This window comes from Chrysochloris asiatica, unplaced genomic scaffold (assembly GCF_000296735.1).
Source record: "Chrysochloris asiatica unplaced genomic scaffold, ChrAsi1.0 scaffold00036, whole genome shotgun sequence".
Classification (NCBI taxonomy): domain Eukaryota; kingdom Metazoa; phylum Chordata; class Mammalia; order Afrosoricida; family Chrysochloridae; genus Chrysochloris; species Chrysochloris asiatica.
Genome location: NW_006408554.1, coordinates 12,788,886 through 12,807,328, shown reverse-complemented (window position 1 = coordinate 12,807,328; position 18,443 = coordinate 12,788,886). Strand labels below are relative to the sequence as shown.

At 41.4% G+C, this 18,443-nt stretch overlaps 1 protein-coding gene across 3 annotated transcripts in view; it reads left to right on the top strand.

Moving 5' to 3' along the window:
* ADHFE1 (alcohol dehydrogenase, iron containing, 1) overlaps positions 1-17,859 on the top strand; it is a 48,654-nt gene extending 30,795 nt beyond the window's left edge. For 2 of the 3 annotated variants that reach the window (XM_006860046.1, XM_006860045.1), the window contains 4 exons: positions 1,662-1,740; positions 2,059-2,155; positions 6,171-6,328; positions 17,677-17,859. In XM_006860046.1, the coding sequence (XP_006860108.1) occupies positions 1,662-1,740; positions 2,059-2,155; positions 6,171-6,328; positions 17,677-17,760 (418 nt within the window). In that variant the 3' untranslated portion in view covers positions 17,761-17,859. The remainder of the gene's footprint in view (positions 1-1,661; positions 1,741-2,058; positions 2,156-6,170; positions 6,329-17,676) is intronic. The other variant, XM_006860047.1, reaches the window with a different exon arrangement.
* Positions 17,860-18,443: the final 584 nt, after the last annotated feature.

Below are 18,443 nucleotides of genomic sequence, written 5' to 3'. Positions count from 1 at the left end.
GTACTGGTGTGGCACTGTAGGATAAGCACTAGACCACAAGGTCAATTTGAACCACAAGTGTGGCCATTCAAACCCACCAGCTGTTCCTCAGAGACCCTACTCAGGGTCGCTATGACTCAGAGCTGACTCATGGCACTTAACAACAACAACAAAAGAGATAAAACAAGTCTCACAATACCCAACAACTCAGAACAGACTGCGTCTTGTCTGCTTCAAAAAGGTGCATCTTTTTTTGATAGACAGTCACAGTTCACCAAAATACTTCCTCATTCAACAAAATGAAAATCTTTGGTAAACAAGAACAAAATCATCCAGTAACCCACATGAAGAGATTTATGGATCATTTCATCAATATAAGTCATTTTATTTTCAATATGCTAATTTGTGGCACTGTGAGTTAATGCGCTAGATTACAAAGTTGGTTGTATCTGCAGTGTCAGTGACTTAAGGTCACCAGCCAGTCGTCGGAAAGCCTATGCGAGATCACTGTGGGTCAGAACCAACTCAAGAGCAATTAACAACAACAATTGTAAATATATTAATTTGTCACAGTGTTTATTCTCTAGATCATGTAGTAACCTATAATCATTTCCAATTTGTTCACTAAGAACTCAAGAAGGTATAAAGAATTTTTCAGGCAAAAAACAAACAAGCAAATGGTGCCTCTTCTTCATGACAACTAAATTTAAATAAATTCTTAAAGAAGTCAAGCAAGAGATTTCATCGAAGTAGAACCAATTAACATAGCCTTTCTCACTAGAATAATAATCTATTACCCAGCTCTACTAGGGATTCTATAGTCCTGGTGTGGCACTGTAGGATAAGCACTGAACTGCTAACCACAAGGTTGGTGGTTCAACCGTACCAGCTGCTTCTTGGAAACCCATACAGGATCACTATGAGTTGGACCCAACTTGACAGCACTTAACAACAACAACAATTAGGGGCTCTTATGTGGCATAGATGGTGTGCCCATGATTATTAAGTGAAAGGTTGGCTGTTTGAATCCACCCAGCAGTACCATGAAAGGTCTGGAAATCTGTATCTGTAAAGGTTAGAGCCACTGAAAACCCTATGGAGTGTAATCCTACTTTGAAATGGATGAATTGTGTGGCCTGGGATCACCACAAGTCAGCATCAACTTGATGGAAACAGGTTTGGTTTTGGTTTCAATAGTATATTATAACAGATGAAAAACTACTCAGGTATGGCCGTGAGAGTTCACATCAGACCAGATGTGCGCATGTAAACCAGAGAGTTCACATCCCACCAGCTGTGCTGTCTGCTTGTGCGTGCTGCTAAAGGCAGCATTGGGACAAATAGAAAACGAACACCCCAAAGCTCAAAGTAGATTCTAGTAAGGTTAACTGCTTTAACTCATTCATTTGGAGAGCTACTTCTGGATTAACAATTTTTAAATTATTAAAACATCTAATTCTATCAACAATTGAATTTAAATGCTTCAGATGTCTCATTCGTGAATCCACTAATTATCGAGTGCACAATAATTTATTTTTGTAGCAAAAAAACAATGTGTACATTTAAGAGTTAAGAATAATGTTGAGAGGCTATTCAGGACTCTCCCATAAGGATCTCTTTTTATTATTAACTTGAATTCCTGATATCTGTATGTCAACATACAGAATTTCTTTCTTTTCTAGCCATGGAATGTCCTATCCAATTTCAGGTTTAGTGAAGACATATAAGGCAAAGGATTACAATGTGGATCACCCACTCGTGGTAAAGTAATCAGTTCTTTACATTTTCTATTCCTTGCAATTTCCATAAATAAGTATATATGAAGTTCTGGTGTGGCACTGTGGGTTAATGGGCTTGACTGCAAAGTCAGTTTTTGGTTCAAGCTCACCAGCCACTCCTCAGAAACCCTATAAAGGGTCACTATGAATCAGAACCAACTTGACAGCACTTAACAACAACATACACACATATATCAAGTCTTAATTTCTTGGAGTGCTGGGTCATATAATTTAGTATTCAGAATATGCAAACTGAAGAGCAGTTCTGCCCCATAAGTCACTGTGGTTTACTTCTCTTTAGCCCCATGGTCTGTCTGTGGTGCTAACCTCCCCAGCAGTGTTCACTTTTACGGCAGAGATGTTTCTGGAGCGGCACCTGGAGGCAGCGGAAATATTGGGTATGAGCCATTATTCATAACTCTGTGACCCCCCCATATGAACTACATTTCCTGGGGTTGCTTTTGAAAATACATGGTAAAGGGTAATACAAGAAAAAATACTACTTTGAGGTAGTTTCATTATAAAATATCGTGACTTGCCTCAAATCCACCCTAGCACTAAAATTCTATAATTTTATACTTCTAAGAGTCCTGGTATGGCACTGTAGGATAATGCACTGGACCACAAGATCAGTTTGAACTGCAAGGTCCACAGTTCAAATTTATAAGGTGCTCCTCAGAAACCCTATGCAGGGTTGGTATGAGTCAGAACCAACTCAACAGCACTTAACAACCACAATAAAGTATCAGTGAGTTGCCCAAAGTACCCTGAACACTAAAATTCTCTAATTTCATGCTTCTAAGAGTAGGATAAGCACTGAACTGCTAATTGCAAGGTCAGCGATTCAAACCCACCATCTGCTCCTTAGAAACCCCATACAGGGTTACTGGCACTTCACAACAGCAAGAGTCTATTAACAATGTTGTTGTTGTTGTGAAGTGCCATTGAATCAGTTCCAATCCATAGCAACCCTGCATAGGGTTTCCAAGGAGTGACTGGTGAGCTTGAACTGTTGACCTTACAGGTCAAACCAACTTTGCATTCCAGGACATTAACCCACAGCACCACAGCTTGACTCCACATCAACAATGAGATGGCACTAAATATTGTATACATTAAGTTTGTGGTAATATTTCTTTTGTTTTCATGAAAGGGTAACTCTTTATGTACTGGTAATATTATAAATGGAGTCCTGGTATGGCACTGTGGATTAATGCGCTGGACTGCAAAGTCAGTTTGAACCGCAAGATTGATGGTTCAAGCTCACCAGCTGCTCCTTGGAAGCCTATATTGTTGATATGTGTACAGGTTCACTATGGGTCAGAACTGACTCAACGGCACACAACAACAACAATCACAATGTTATAAATGGCTTTTGTTGTGGTTAATAAATCATGAGTCCCTAGAGTCCTGGTGTGGTGCTATAGCATCTTCGCTGGACTGGTAACGGCAAAGTCAGCAGTTCAGACCCACCAGATGTTCTTGGAAACCCTATACAGGGTCGCTGTCAGTCAGAATTGACTCAACAGCACACAACAACAATACCAAGAAATCCTGGTGGCATTGGACTACTAGCCACAAAATCAGTAGTTCAAACCCACCATCCGCATGCGGGCTGAAGATGAGGCTTTCTGCTCTGAGTTAGAATTGATTCAATGGCAGAGGGTGGTGGGTAGTAGGTAATACAAACAGTTAAACATTTGACTACTAACCAAAGGTTGGTGGTTTGAACCCACCCAAAGGGGCCTTGTAAGAAAGGCCTATCTATCTACTTCTAAAATGTCAGAGCCTACACACATGGGACCACAAGGGATCAGAATCAACTCCTCCCCAGTGATGGGTTTTATAATAAGACACCCAGAGTACCTTTTGAGTCTTAAAAGAAATATAACTATATTCATGATAGCTGTAGTAATAAGAAAACTTTGGATATTTTTCTAATTCTGTGAAAATGGTAAGTTCTAGACTAGAGTATTTTACTGACTTTCAAAACATCTTATTCCCCACTTGTGTTTAGGGTAGGAAGGGAAAGACTAAAAAGAAAACTTCATTATGCTCTCCTAGCGCCAGCCGTTGAAAATATTCTTTCCAAGAAGGTAGGAATGACCACAGGCCTCCTTCTGCGTGTCCTGCTTTACCTCCACTTCTTCCCTCTACATGCTGGCATTGGTTCTCCCACGTAATTCCAGGTGATGTGCTGGGAATGTTCAGGAGAAAAGCCATGGCAGGGCATGATCTCCCAGCATGAGCTGAGGCAAACATGTGACTGTCCCAAGCATCTTGCTCCCCTCCTCCTCTGGCCCAGATGTTGTTCAGCCATGCGTTGGGATTCAAAGTCTTTTGTAAATATCCAAACTGAATAAATAGGACAAAGCCCAAATACTGTAGTAGGTAAGAGTTATGATAAATGGGAAGAACTTGGAGAATTTAAAGCTAACGTCCAGGCAACAGCACAATTACTAAGAAAGTAGTTCCTCAGTAAGAAAAACAAAAACATCAATTCTTTCTCCTTGCAGAGGAAAATTGTTTTATATCATGCTATATTCAGCTATTAAAATATTTTGATTCTCCACATAATCTTAGATTTTTCTAGCTTTAGATCAATATATATTCTCTTTCCTACCATCTCTCTCTCTTTTTTTTTTTCTCTAAAACATCTCACAGGAAAACCTAGTGGTTTTGATGGTGTGTTATATGGCTACAGTCCCAGGAACATAGAAACCTCAAACTTCATATCATGTGTCACCTCCCCACCCAACCCATATTTTCGCTGCTGCTGTTTAATACAGGCCAGTCTTGTCAAGCAAGATTTGCCTTCTATCCAGCTGCTCAGCCAACTAGTCCTGTATCTGGTTCTATTTATACCTTTTCCTGGATTACTAACAAGGGCCCTTGCTGTTGTAGAAGAGAAAGATTCAAAATGATTTAATAATGTGCTTCAAGTCTATGGAGGTGAATGGAACATTCTGGTCTCCTTTTGAAGAACGCAAGAGAAAGGGCGCTTGGGCTACAGCATGAAGCTTTCAGATGGACTCCATACGATGCCATGTTCCATTTGTAGAGTACTGTCTTGTTGGCCATGAAATGTATTCCACCAGGATAGGTCAGGGTGTGCTCAGGATGTTATTCTACTTATAAAATAACCCCCTGACTGAGGACAGAACACCTACGCTTCAGAGTTCGTGTGTTATTATGTCAAAATTCTGCCCTGAACAAATCTCAGAGGCTCATCAAATTTCTCCCCACCTTACCAATCTCATTGTTGTCTACCTGTGAAGTTCTGTTTTCTCAGTGTCATCTTTTCTTGGTTCTGTCCTACTGGTTCAGTAATATCTATTTAGAAGAACCCACCCTGCCTGGTAGTGTAGTGGTTTATGAGCAGAGCTGCTAACCTCAAGGTCAGCAGTTTGAGCCTACCAAGTCCCTCGAAGGGAGAAAGATTAGGATTTCTGCTCCTGTAAAGATTTGTAGTCTTGGAAACCCTATACAGGGTCGCTATGAGTCAGAACCAACTCGGTGGCACACAATTACTACCACCACCATGCCTTTGGCAACAGAGCCCAAGAAAAAGATTGTATAGCTATTGTTGTTGTTGTTGTTACGTGCCGTCGAGTCGGTTCCGACCCATAGCGACCCTGTACAGGGTTTCCGAGGGTGTAAATCCTTACGGGAGTAGAAAGCCTCATCTTTCTCCCGCGGAGCAGCTGGTAGTTTCGAACCACTGACCTTAAGGTTCGCAGCCCGATTCGTAACCACTACGCTACCAGAGCTCCTTAGCTATAGAAAATATATATTCCCATCCCTACACACCTCCAATCCATTTTAGCCATACTTAGTTCCTTAATTTGGAAGTTTTTGTGTTTCTGTACACTTGTCTCACTACGGGTTTGCGAAGGATTTACCTTCTTTTCCTCATAAGACAGTTTCTGTGAGAAGAGAACTAGAGCTCCTTCACCTCTAGATGTCAGCAAATTCCAAGCTGGAAAATTACATAAATTACTGTCTCCTCTTTATCCACATGCCAGCTGCCCTCTTGCTCTGCTTTCTGTGCCTCTTTTCTTTGCTCTCTCCACCACACAAGCAGTTAAGAAACAGTGGTCCCTTGGAAGGGTGAGGCAGAGTTAGCTTCCCCAGTCCACTTCTGTGGAGGGTCTTGGTGCACGTCCGAATGGCTTGACCCATCTGTCTGTCTTTTGAGGGATTGTGGTCCCGCAGCCTAGGTGTGGATGTGAGCTATGTCCCTGGCTCTTGGTGTGAGGGACATGGCAGTAGATGCACATTTGTATTCACCCAGACGAAACTACTCCCAGAGCCCACTTCCTCCACGCTCTCTCTCTCTCTGTCTCTGTGTGTGTGTGTGTGTGTGTCCCTCTGCCTCCTTCCCCACACTCAGGGCTTTATGTCGTCTTCTAGGAGCTGATATCCGCACTGCCAGGCTCCAAGATGCAGGGCTTATTTTGGCAGACACGCTCCGGAAATTCTTATTTGATCTGAATGTTGATGATGGCCTAGCTGCCCTAGGCTACTCCAAGGCTGATATCCCTGCATTGGTGAGAGGAACTCTACCCCAGGTAAGAGAGGCACTCAGATCCCTCACTCCTTTCTGAGAAAGCACAGCTTACCTTTGCATCTCCTATCTGTCAGTTTGTGTGTTTTAGGAAGGTATGTGCAGGGCGGCCTGCACATCCTACAAGTGCTTCCCTTCCCCAGTGGAAAAGCTGTCACAAAGGGACCCCTGATACCATTTTCCATTATAAACAAGAACCAAACTCGCTGCCACTGAGTTGATTCCAGCTCATGGTGGCCCTGTATAGGTCTTCCCAGACTGTAAATATGAGCAGACAGCCTCATCTTTCTCCCACGGAGCAGCTGATGGTTTTGAACCACCTAGTCAACAGGCCAATGCCAAGCACACAACACCACTGGGAAGAATTCCTACTGTTTTGTAAAGAACAGACATGATCTTTAAATTAAAACAGTTACAGAATTGTTTTTTAATGTATTTGAATGGTTGTGTATTTTATGTCTTCTGTCACTTTGGCCATATTTCATTTATTTAAATGTTGCTAGTGAATTTAAATTGGGCTGACATCATTTATTAAGTCGGATCTCAATGGATTTAAGTTTCTCCTTCCAAGATTCTTATGAAGGGAGTTCATCCCTCATTGGATGGTCTCCTCATTTAGGATCAGATACCCTCCTGCTAGAGCATAAGTTCTATTCCATGAGGACTTGGTTTGTGGACCATATCATGTGCTTACCATGGCCACAACACTCTCAACCCTCCTCTTAAGAATGAGAAAGGCAAGCATCACACAAATGTCATGAGGATAAGGCACTTCTGTCGAAGGTTACAGTATTCATGGACCAATCCCTGATACTGGAACACAGCTAACAGACCCAATCCTGCTCACCACAAGTGGCAGTGTGTTTCCTTTACTCCATGTGAAAATGTGACACCAAACCATTCTTCCCACAACACTCTACTTATTCTAGGTTTGACACTCTATTGCAATGACCACACAGAACTCCTGCACCATGCTCACAGTTAAGGGATTTATTAGGGAAGTTAACAGGATCAGAAATGTTCAGGGCACAGTTCTTCCAGCCAGGACAGCTTCTCGTTAGCTGTGCCTTCAGGCAGTGTTAGAACAAAGCTTGCTGTTAAATGGCTGCAAGACACACTGCTCCACCACAGCCTCAGCCTGAAGGCACTTGGCTTTAGCTCTGTGGATCAGCAAACGTGCACCCTCTCCAATTAAGTGCCTGGAGACACCCCATTCTTCAAGCAACCTTCCTGCTCAAAATCACTCAGCTTGACTTGCACTTTGGGCTGGGAAGCCCACCGCTCTATGCCATGCTCTGGCTCTTGATTCTGCTGCTGCTGCCCCTCTGCCAATGTCACAACTTGCGTCCCTGAGTCAAGGTTTAGTGCACAGGGATCTCAGCACCCCAAGGACATGCTCCACTTCTGGCTCTTCTTCTTTGATGATACTGGGATTCCCCTTCCCACCCACCCCCACTTCCCACTTCTGAGATGGCTCTTTTTAAGTCCAGCGGGAGTCCTGATGTGGTACTATAGGATAAGCAATGGACTGGTAACCACAAGGTCTGAGGTTCAAACCCAGCAGTCACTCCTGGGAACCCCAATACAGGGTCACAAAGAGTTAGAACCGACTCAACAGCACTTAACAACAACAGGATGTTAGTATTGACCAAGCCCCTCATTCAATTTCCAAGCGTTGCCATCACAATCCTGCTAAACGTTACTTACAAGTGAATCATGTATTCCATCAGCATCTTCCCCCACCTTCTCTTACCACACCCATCAGGAAGTAGTAGTTTGGTGGAAATTTACTAGAAGAAACATTAAATAATTCAGTAGAAATTAACTCACTCCACTACAGTTAAGGAGCTCTGGTAGCATAGTAGTTACAAATCAGGCTGCTAACTTCAGGGTCAGCAGTTCGAAACTACCAGCAGTTCCATGGGAGAAAGATGAGGCTTTCTGCTTCTGTAGAGATTTATAGCTTAGAAAACCCTGTACAGGGTCACTATGAGTCGGAACCAACTCCACGGCATATAACCACCACCACTTCAGTTAAGCAAACACCTCATGCAAACTTCTTATCCATGTGGTGGTGATGGTGGTTAAGTGCCATGGAGTTGGTTCCAACTCATAGCACCCTACACAGGGTTTCTGAAGCTGTAAATCTTTATGGGAGCAGAAAGCCTCATCTTTCTCCCACAGAATAGCCAGTAGTTTTGAACTGCTGACCTTGCGGTTTGCAGCCCGATTCGTAACCACTGTGCTCTTAAAATGCTAAAGACCTCACCACTCACAGAAGACAATATGAGAGGGCTTCAGAAAGTTTGTGGAGAAATATGTGAGGCTTTCTGCTCCTATAAAGATTGACCGCCTTGGAAAGCCTCTACAGGGTTGCTATGAGTTGGAATCAACTTGATGGCAGTGGGTGAGGAATAAATTATAGCTGGACAGCTACTGAGCTAACTGAATGGGTCATGTGCTTGAGGTTTGCCAAAGTCCTCATCGCTGTCTTGCCTGCTTCTTGTGGGCATATGAGTTTATAAACCCAATCTAGACAAATAAAAGAGGGCTTCAAAATGTTTGTGAAAAATTCCACTACTTTTTCATTTCATTTGTGTATTTTTGTTTGTTTTTAACTTTTTATTGTGAATTGAATGAAGGTTTACATACCTAATCATTATCTTTACATTCAACAAATCATCCACTTTGTTTCAGTTTAAGGAGTACAATCCCTTCCTTGCAACAACAGTTATCCTGCCTCTTCCCTGTGATTTCTATTTGCATTCCACCTATCTTCCTATCTGTTCTCAGCTTTGTCCTTAAGAAAATGTTGCTCGTTTGATTTTGAATGATTGACAATTTCATGGTGAGCATACCTTGCTGGTGTTGTTGCCCCTACCCCTCACCCTATAAACCTTTCAAGTGTTTGGGTGAAAACTGAGCCATAGAGGTGAGTTCTTTTCCAGACCTGAAGGGTTGTCTAAGGCTATAAGGTCAGGTTCCTCTGGTCTCTTTCTGACCAGAAAAACCAGTCTTTTTTTTAAATAATTTTGAGTTTTGTTCCAAAGTTTCTCCCACTCTATCCAGGACCCTCTAATGTTATCCCTTTCATGGCAGTTGGTAGTGGTAGCCGGGCACTGTCTAGTTCTTCTGGTCTCAGAGTCATCGTCTTCCAAATTTGGCATAGATGAGTGAATGCCTCCAGTGCTGCATGAGTTTTTTAAAAAGCTTTCCATTTGTATTCTGTCATTCCTAGAGCCTTGTTTTCCACCAGTGCCTTCAGAGCAGCTTGGACTTCTTCCTTTATTACCATTGGTTCTTGATCATATGCTACTTATTGAAATGGTTGAACATCAGTCAATTATTTTTGGTATAGTGACTCTATGTAGTCTTTCCATCTTCTTTTGCTTCTTTCCAATATTTTGCCTGTGTTGTTGTTGCTGTTAAGTGCCATCAAGTCAGTTCCAACTCATAAAGTCCTTTTTATAGGTTTCCCAGGAGCAGCTGATGGGTTCAAACTGCCAACCATGTGGTTAGTAGTCCAGTGCTTATCCTAGAGCACCACACGAGGACTCCTAGAATCTTTCAATATTTCAACTTGAGGCTTAAATTTTTGCTTCAGATCTTTCAGCTTAAGAAATGTTGAGTGTCTTCTTCCCTTTAGGTTTTCTTATTCCAGGTCTTTGCACATTTTGTTATAGTACTTGACTTTGTGTTTGAAATTTTCTGTTCAGCTCTTTATGTCATCATTTCTTTCCATCATTTTAGCTTCTCTACCCTCAAGAGTCCTGGTGTGGCGCTGTGGGCTAATGTGTCAGACTGCAAAGCCGTTTGAACGGCAAGTTCGGTGTTCAAGCTCACCAGCTGCTCCTTGGAAACCCTATAACAGGGTCACTATGGGTCAGAATCGACTCAACGGCACTTAACAACAACAAACCCTCAAGAGGAAGTTTCAGAGTCTCTTCTGAAATTCATCTTGCTCTTTTCTTTCTTTCCTGTCTTTTTAATGACCTTTTGCTTTTTCCTGTATGATGTTCTTGATATCATCCCACAACTCTCCTGGTCTTCAGTCATTAATATCAAATGCATCAAATCTGTTCTTGACATGGTCTCTAGATTCAGGTGAGATATATCTAAGGACATAGTCTGGCTCTTGTGTATTTATTTTCATTTTCTTCCACTTCAGCCTGAACTTACATATGAGCAGTTGATGTGTTCCACAGTTGGTCCCTGGCCATGTTTGACTGATGATACGGAGTTTCCCTGTTGTCTCTTTCCACAGCTGTATTTGATTTTTTTCTGTGTATTGCATCTTATAAAGTCCACGTGTGTAGTCATTTACGTTATTGAAAAAAGGTATTTGTAATGAATAAATGATTGGTTTTCAAAATTCTGTCATATGATCTCCAGTGTAATTTCTATCACTAAGGTCATATTTACCAACTTCTGATCCTTCTTGTTTCCAACTTTCACATTCCAGTCACCAGTAATTATCAATGCATCTTGATTGCATTTTTTATCAATTTCAGACTGAAGAAGTTGGTAGAATTATTTCATTTCATCATCATTGGCTTCTAATTGGTCTTCCTGTTAGGCTCTAGCTAGCAAGTTCTTGCTTGTCTAATCTATTTTAGGCATGCTAATATTATACTATCACAGATAGCACTGTACTTCAAGATAGATCTTGAAATGTTCTTTTTGATGATGAATGCTATTCCATTCCTCTTCGATTTGTCATTCCCAGTACAGTAAACCATATGATTGTCAGATTCATAATGGCCAATTCCAGTCCATTTTCGCTCACTAATGCCTTGGCTATCGATCATTATGCATTCCATTTCATTTTGACAACTTTTCCTAGATTCATACGTGGTGCATGTACGTTCTGGTTATTAATGGATGTCTGCAGCTATTCTTATTTCCCACCAGCATATGAAGCTCCCAAAAACTTTGCTTCAGTCACATCACTTAGTCAACGTAATTTAAAGAGGCCACTCTTCCCCAGTCGTATTTTGAGTGACTTCCAACCTTGGGGCTCATCTTCCAGCACTACATCTGACAATGTTCTACTGTTATTCACAAGGTTTTCAGAGGCAAACCATTCAGAAATGGTCTACCTCTCCTTCTCCCTCATCTTAGTTTGGAAGCTCAGCTGAAACCTGTCTACCTGCACCCTGCTGGTACTTAAACTACCCATGGCATAGCTTCTAGCATCACAGCAACTTGCAAGGCACCACAGTATAACAAACTGACAGACCAGGGGTGGAGAAGCAGATTGGGGTTTGAACCACAAACCTATCTGCTGAGTGCTTAACTGTTGAGCTACCAGGTCTCCTTACATTGTTGGTTGTTGGTGTTGTTTAGTGCCATCAAGTCCGTTTCCACTCAAAGCAACCCTGTATAGGGTTTCCTAGGAGCAGTTGTTGAGCTTGAACCATCAACCTTGTGGTTCAAACCAACCTTGTGGTCAACTGCTTATCCTAGAGAGCAACACCAGGACATTGTTGGTAGAAGCTCTAGTTTTCCAGGACAATCAGCAATCTGGATTATTTAGTTCAATTCCTTAATTTCCCAGTGTATAAATCAAACGTGGCCTGTAGGCCAAAAGTTTGCAATCCCTGATTTAGATTCAGGTTCAGTGGGTTCAGCTGCATCTAGAAATATAAATCAGTCGAGTTTCCATTTGTTGTTGTTGTTGTTGTTATGTGTCGTGGAGTTGGTTCCAACTCATAGTGACTCTGTACAGGGTTTCCAAGGCTGTAAATCTTTACGAAAGCAGAAAGCCTCATCTTTCTCCCATGTAACAGCTGGTAGTTTCGAACTGCTGACCATGAGATTAGTAGCCCAATTCGTAACCACTACACTACCAGAGCTCCTTGAGCTTCTGTTTAGCAGGACCTTTACTATACCCCTGGATAACCCAGAAACACCTCAGTTCTAACCTATCAGTACAAGGGGCTAAGTGTACAAAAAATGACTCACAACAACCATCACAGTTACTTTATCCAAAACCTACTAAATTCCATGAGAGTCTGCTTTGCATATCCATCCTCTGTGCTCCCAGGCACCTGATACTCAGGTGAATTTACTGGCTAAATGGTGGTCATTTATTTAAGAATTCTCTTAGGTGGAATGGGCAAAATGTGAAATCCTGTCCAGAGACACCAAAGATTCTGTGACCACCCTGGTTGTGTAGCATGCTCCCAGGAGATATTGTCCATTCTAGAAGGGAACCTCTGAAAAGTTCTCCTCTTGGACACAGGAGAGTGTTCAAGAATATGTGTTTATCAGCCTCTAAGTATTGCATCTATGATTTTCAAATGAAACTGTCTGATATTCTTGGCCATTTAATTGCTGGTGGCAATGCATCTTCCTGCCGTCAGTGTAAACTGGCAAGTGCTTATGATTTTCTAATTCTACTGTGCTCAGACTTTCATATTCAAAAGTTGTTCCAGATGGCAGTAGATCCAGGCCAAAATTTGAGACCATTCCTAAAATAGCAAGTTAATTAGGTAGCATTCTGAATGCTTAGGTACCATTCTGAATGCTTGTGTGCACATGTCATGTTGGGAGGTTGTACATAGCAGAACTTTAATTAGACAAAACTAATTTCTGTGTTTGATGGGAAAGGTTAGTTGAATGTTTTTAATATAAGTCTTGTCTATGAAGTAGGAAATCAGGTTTGCCTTAAGCTTTATCCAAAAAACAGATTGAATGATGCCTTTTGTTTCCTTGGATCATGTTTTCATGATGAGGAAAATAAAATACGTTTAATTTTAATTAACTGGTGGCACTATCCAGTTTCATTTTGGAGTCAAGATAGATAACCAGCTGCCAACGAATGAATTCCAACTCATGGCAACCTCATGTGTTTCAGGGTAGAACTGTATACCATAGGGTTTTCAGAAGGGGTTCACCAATCCTTTCTTCTGAGGTGCCTCTGAGTGGATTCAAGCCACCACCTTTCAGTTAATAGCCAAGTGCTTAACCATCAGTGTCACCTAGTGACTCCTAGACATATATAGAAAGAGCTAGAGAAATAGACAGAGTCTGATAGATGTGTGTGTGTGTTTTCATAGACTCGTAGGAATTTAGAAGGAATCTTAGAAATACATGTCTTAGTTATATAGTGTTGCAGATAGCACACATGTGTGGCTTTAACAAGAGAATTTATTTTCTCACAGTGCTGTTAAGTGCCGTCAAGTCAGTTCTGACCCATAGCAACCCTCTAGAGGGTTTCCAGGGAGCAACTGGTGAGCTTGAACCACCAACCTTGCAGTTCAAACTGACTTTGCAGTCTAGCACATTAACCCACAGCGCCACACCAGGGCTCCCTCTCACAGTGTAGGAAGCTAGAAATTCAGATTCCGAGCACTGCCTCTAGGAGAAAGCGATTTTCTCTCCGTTCAGCTCTAGGGGGAGGTGCTCAGGAATAGAACATTGTTTCTTCAGCCTCTGCTTCCTGGTTCCTTGGAGATCTCCATGTGTCTTGGTATCTCTCTTTCCCCATCTCTGCTTCCTAGCTTACTTGTTTAATCTCTTTTATATCTCAAAAGGGAGTCCTGGTAGGATAAGCACTGGACTATAAGGTTGGTTCAGACAGCAAGGTCAGTAGTTCACAACCAACAGCCACTTCTCAAAAACCCTATACAGGGTTGCTATGAATCGGAACTGACTCACAGTACTTAGTAACAACAACAAATATCTCTAAAGAGATTAACTCAAGGGTTACAAGATTAACTCAGGTGCGGTGCTGTGGGTTAATGTGCTGGACTGCAAAATCAGTTTGAACCTCAAGGTCGGTGGTTCAAGTTTACCAGCCACTCCTTGGAAACCCTACACAGGGTCACTATAAGTTGGTACTGACTAGATGGCACTTAACAACAACAACAATCCTACCTCGGAGTCCTGGTGTGGCGCTGGACTACTAACCACAAGGTCAACAGTTCAAACTCACCAGCAGTGCCTCAGAAACCCTATACAGGGTCAACAACAACCCTAACAACATCAACATAACAGAGACAGCCCATTCCCAAACGGGACTGCAACCAAAAACATAGAGGTTAGGATTTACAACACATTTTGTGGGGCACAGTTCATTCCATATATAGAGTCCTGGTGTGGCGCTGTAGGATAAAACAGTTGATCAAAAGGTCGGTTTGAACCAAAAGGTCAGCGGTTCAAATCCCCCAGCGCTCCTCAGAAACCCTACAGTCACTACAAGTCAGAACCAACTTCACAACAAGTTTATTCCATAAACAACAACTTCTCCATTTTGCAGATGATGAGCTACTGTGGGGGGTGTTTTTGGCAGCAGTGAGCATTTTATAGAAATGCTATGGCAATGTCAGAATTTTGCACTTCCTGGTGTCTCTAAAATTTAAGGTAGTAAGTAGGAGAGCCTGGTTCCTACGGAGGACACTGCCAGAAAGTATATTCCAAGTAGCAGACATTTGATAAAGGGTCTTTTATGTTTGGCAAGGAGGGATCTGTTTTCTCTGGAAAGAACAACTAGGCCAGTCTTCATGACCCAACACCGCAGCCCATACCAGGGGCAGCAAATAGCAGCACTGTGTCCAGAGGTCCCAACTGCCTCAGCCAGGCTGCATGGGAGCCGGCAGGAGAAAATTAATCTTCCAACTGGGTTTCTGAAACCTCTGGAAAGAAATATTTACATTTCAAATCAAAACATTTCATTACTGAGAGCGCTGTCTACCAAAATGAGCACTTCCACTCCCTGGCAGCCAGGCCAGCTGAAATGTTGTTATTTTATGAATGTGCTAAAACTAGTAGTCTGAATTTATTTCAGTGCCCATGCTAATCAGCTGTCCTTTACATCTTATGTGTCTATAAATAATAGTCCATTGCCTATAACATCTTAAATCTGAGAGAGTTTAGCTTTTATATGATGCAGCTGATATGTGCAGGGACAAGTTACAAGCTTTATGTGTGTCCTTGCCCCCATTTAACCAATTGTTGAGGTTAGAAAGAGAAACTGGACTCAGGTTTGGCTTCTAAGAGCCCTAAACCACTATACCTGAGACCAGTGGGATCATTTTCAGGGCATTTGAACTTTTTAGGTAAGACTCTCCTGTTTTAAACAGAGTGTGGCAGTAATGTTAATTAATAACAAATGCTGGACTTAACAGTTTCGATTCCTACAAAAATACATATGTTACTATGCACAAGTTTCTACTTTGCTATGGATTTAAAAAATTCTTTGTTGTTGTTGTTGTTGTTATGTGCCGTGGAGTCGGTTCCAACTCATAGTGACCCTGTGTAGGGTTTCCGAGGCTGTAAATCTCTACAGGAGCAGAAAGCCTCATCTTTCTCCCACGGAACAGCTGGTAGTTTCGAACTGCTGACCTTGCAGCTTGCAGCCCAATTCATAACCACAAAATTTTTTAGGGTCTCTAAAAGATCGACTGGAACTTCAAATTTTACCTTTGCCTCACATGTGCTCAACAGTCTTGCTTTCACTGGTCCTCACCCATCTGTTCATCCATCCATCCATCTTGCCATTTTTTTAATTCTTTCACTTGGCAACATTTATTGCGTGCTTACTATATACATTAAGAGCAAACTTCTTTCCCTTCTTTGTGGAGCTTGAGTTCTAGCTTGGCAGGAAGACAGACAATAAATATCTAATAAAATATATATATATAACGGCTCTCATTTCAGATCATGTTTAGTGGTTACACCCAAACCAAACCCTCTGTTGATGTGGGTTAAGCAATGGGCTGTTAACCAAAAGGTTGGCTATTTGAATGCACAAGTAGCTCAGTGGGGAAAAGATGAGGGTCTGTTTCAATCACGATTACAAGTTGGAAACCCTACTCTGTTCTCTAGGGCCCCTATGAATCGGAATTAACTCAATGGAAGTGATTTGCAGGTGGGGGGGTAGAATATGCAAGTATCTAGACACCATTTTATTCATGATTAACAAGAGGTGGGGGAGGGGAGACTAAGGGGACTCATTGCTTAGGGGACACTGAGCTGCTTTTAAGGCTGATGAGAACATTTGGAGATGGAGAATAGTGGTTGTTGAACAGTGTAATAAACACAACTGGGCTGTGCATGTGAAGAATGGTAAAAAGACAAACAATCTGTTGCATATATATTTACCAAAATAAAAAATTATCATTTGAAAAAAGATAAAACTTAGATGTACTGGCTATCTTAACTGACTTGGCTAATCATTGAAAAAATTAAGTTACTCTATGACTTAGTGAGAGCTGATGTCCTAATGAAGTCCTTTGAAGATATGTAAATCTAAGTAGCAGAACACATGGTCTTTAAAGTCAAGGACAGCCTGGCTCTGTGTTCCTAGGCAGCCAAATCCATGCCTGGGAAATGCTCTCTGCACACTGAGAGCCTGCAGAGGTGACTGACTGATGTGGCTTAGTCATTAGAGCAGATGGCTGGTTTGGGTATCTACATTAGGGCAAAAGACTATTGCTTCTGAGTTAGGGATCAGCTTGTACATAGGCCATGTCTCAATAAATAATTTTTCACACAATGGATTACTATTCAGTCATAAAGAAAAATGAATCATAATGCATGCTACTACATAGACCAATCCTGGAAATACCATGCCGAGCAAGAGAAACCAAAACCGAAAGTCACTGCCATTGAATCAATTACAACTCATAGCAACCCAGTATAGGATTTTGAGACTGTGAACCTTTATGGGAAAAGATAGCTTCATCTCTCTTCCACGGAGCAGCTGGTGAATTTGACCTGCTGACCTTGCTGGCAGCAGCCCAACATCTAACCCACAGCATCACCACAACTCCTGTGAGTAAGATAAGTCAGTTGCAAAAGGACAAATACTGTATAATCTCACTGATACGAAATAAGCAAATATATACAAACCAAAAATTAGTAGTGGCTACTCAGTAGGAGGAGTCCTGGTGTGGCGCTGTAGGTTAATGAGTCACACTGCAAAGCTGTTTGAACTGCAAGGTTGGTGGTTCAAGCTCACTAGCTACTCCTTGGAAACCCTATACCGGGTCGTCAGAACTGACTTGACAGCACTTAACAACAACAACAACTCAATAGGAAGGAGGTGGGAAGGGAGAATTTTTGTTTAAGTGGCTTTGAATTTATGTTAATAGTCATGGATGATTCCAAAAAGGAGGTAAGAATGAATACCCAAAAAGAATGTAATCAGTGCTACTAAATTGTACATGGAGACATGGTTGAGATGGCACATTTGATTATATGTATTTTTTTAATCACAGTAAAAAATTTTAAAGATATAAATTCTAAGTCATTGATTCCTAGAACCAAGTTAGTTTACATAATTTAGTACCTTTTGCAGACTGTCTCTGCCCAAACCTGGGTAACAACTTGTATTTGCTATTTCAGGAAAGGGTCACCAAGCTTGCACCACGCCCTCAGTCCGAAGAGGATCTGCATGCTCTGTTTGAAGCTTCAATGAAACTCTATTAATTTTCATTTTTACTGAAAGTGTTACCATTGGCCACATTAGTTCTGAAAACAATTCATCTAGTTTTGTATTTTCACCCCTATGCATAATGGGCCTGCAACAAAACCTCTGGCAAGTGAAGTCTTTGGATTGCAATATGAGGTGTTAAAGGCCAAAGATTTCCTGATTCACCATGTCAAGCAACTTCCTTATAGCAGGTTGATCAAATGCCCATGATGTCAGGCTCCTGGAGAAAAACTCAGTGTTTGTCAAAAATGTAAATGTACTTAACCAGTGACCAGCAGTCCTATGACTAGAAATCCATCCTATAGAAACACTAGCCCAAATATGTAAGGAAATATGCAAGGATATTTGTTGTCATGCTTTCTAACAATAAAAAAAAATTCAAACATCCTAACTTTTTCTCAAGTATATGTAAATATATGAGTATGTGTCTACCTATGCATAGAAAATGATCCAAAAATTAAGTAATCACCAGAGAGATGTATTTGGACATATGAAAAATTGAGAGAAAACTTATGCTTCTTATTTTTAAAATTTATGTATTGTTCACATGTATTACTTTGCTAATTTTAAAAAGAGAAAGAGGGGGCTTGCTGGCAGATAGTGTAGAAGTGCAGTGAGGATCTGTCAGTAATAACACAGAACACTAGATAAAGCAGGTTCAGGGAACAGTTCCAAAACT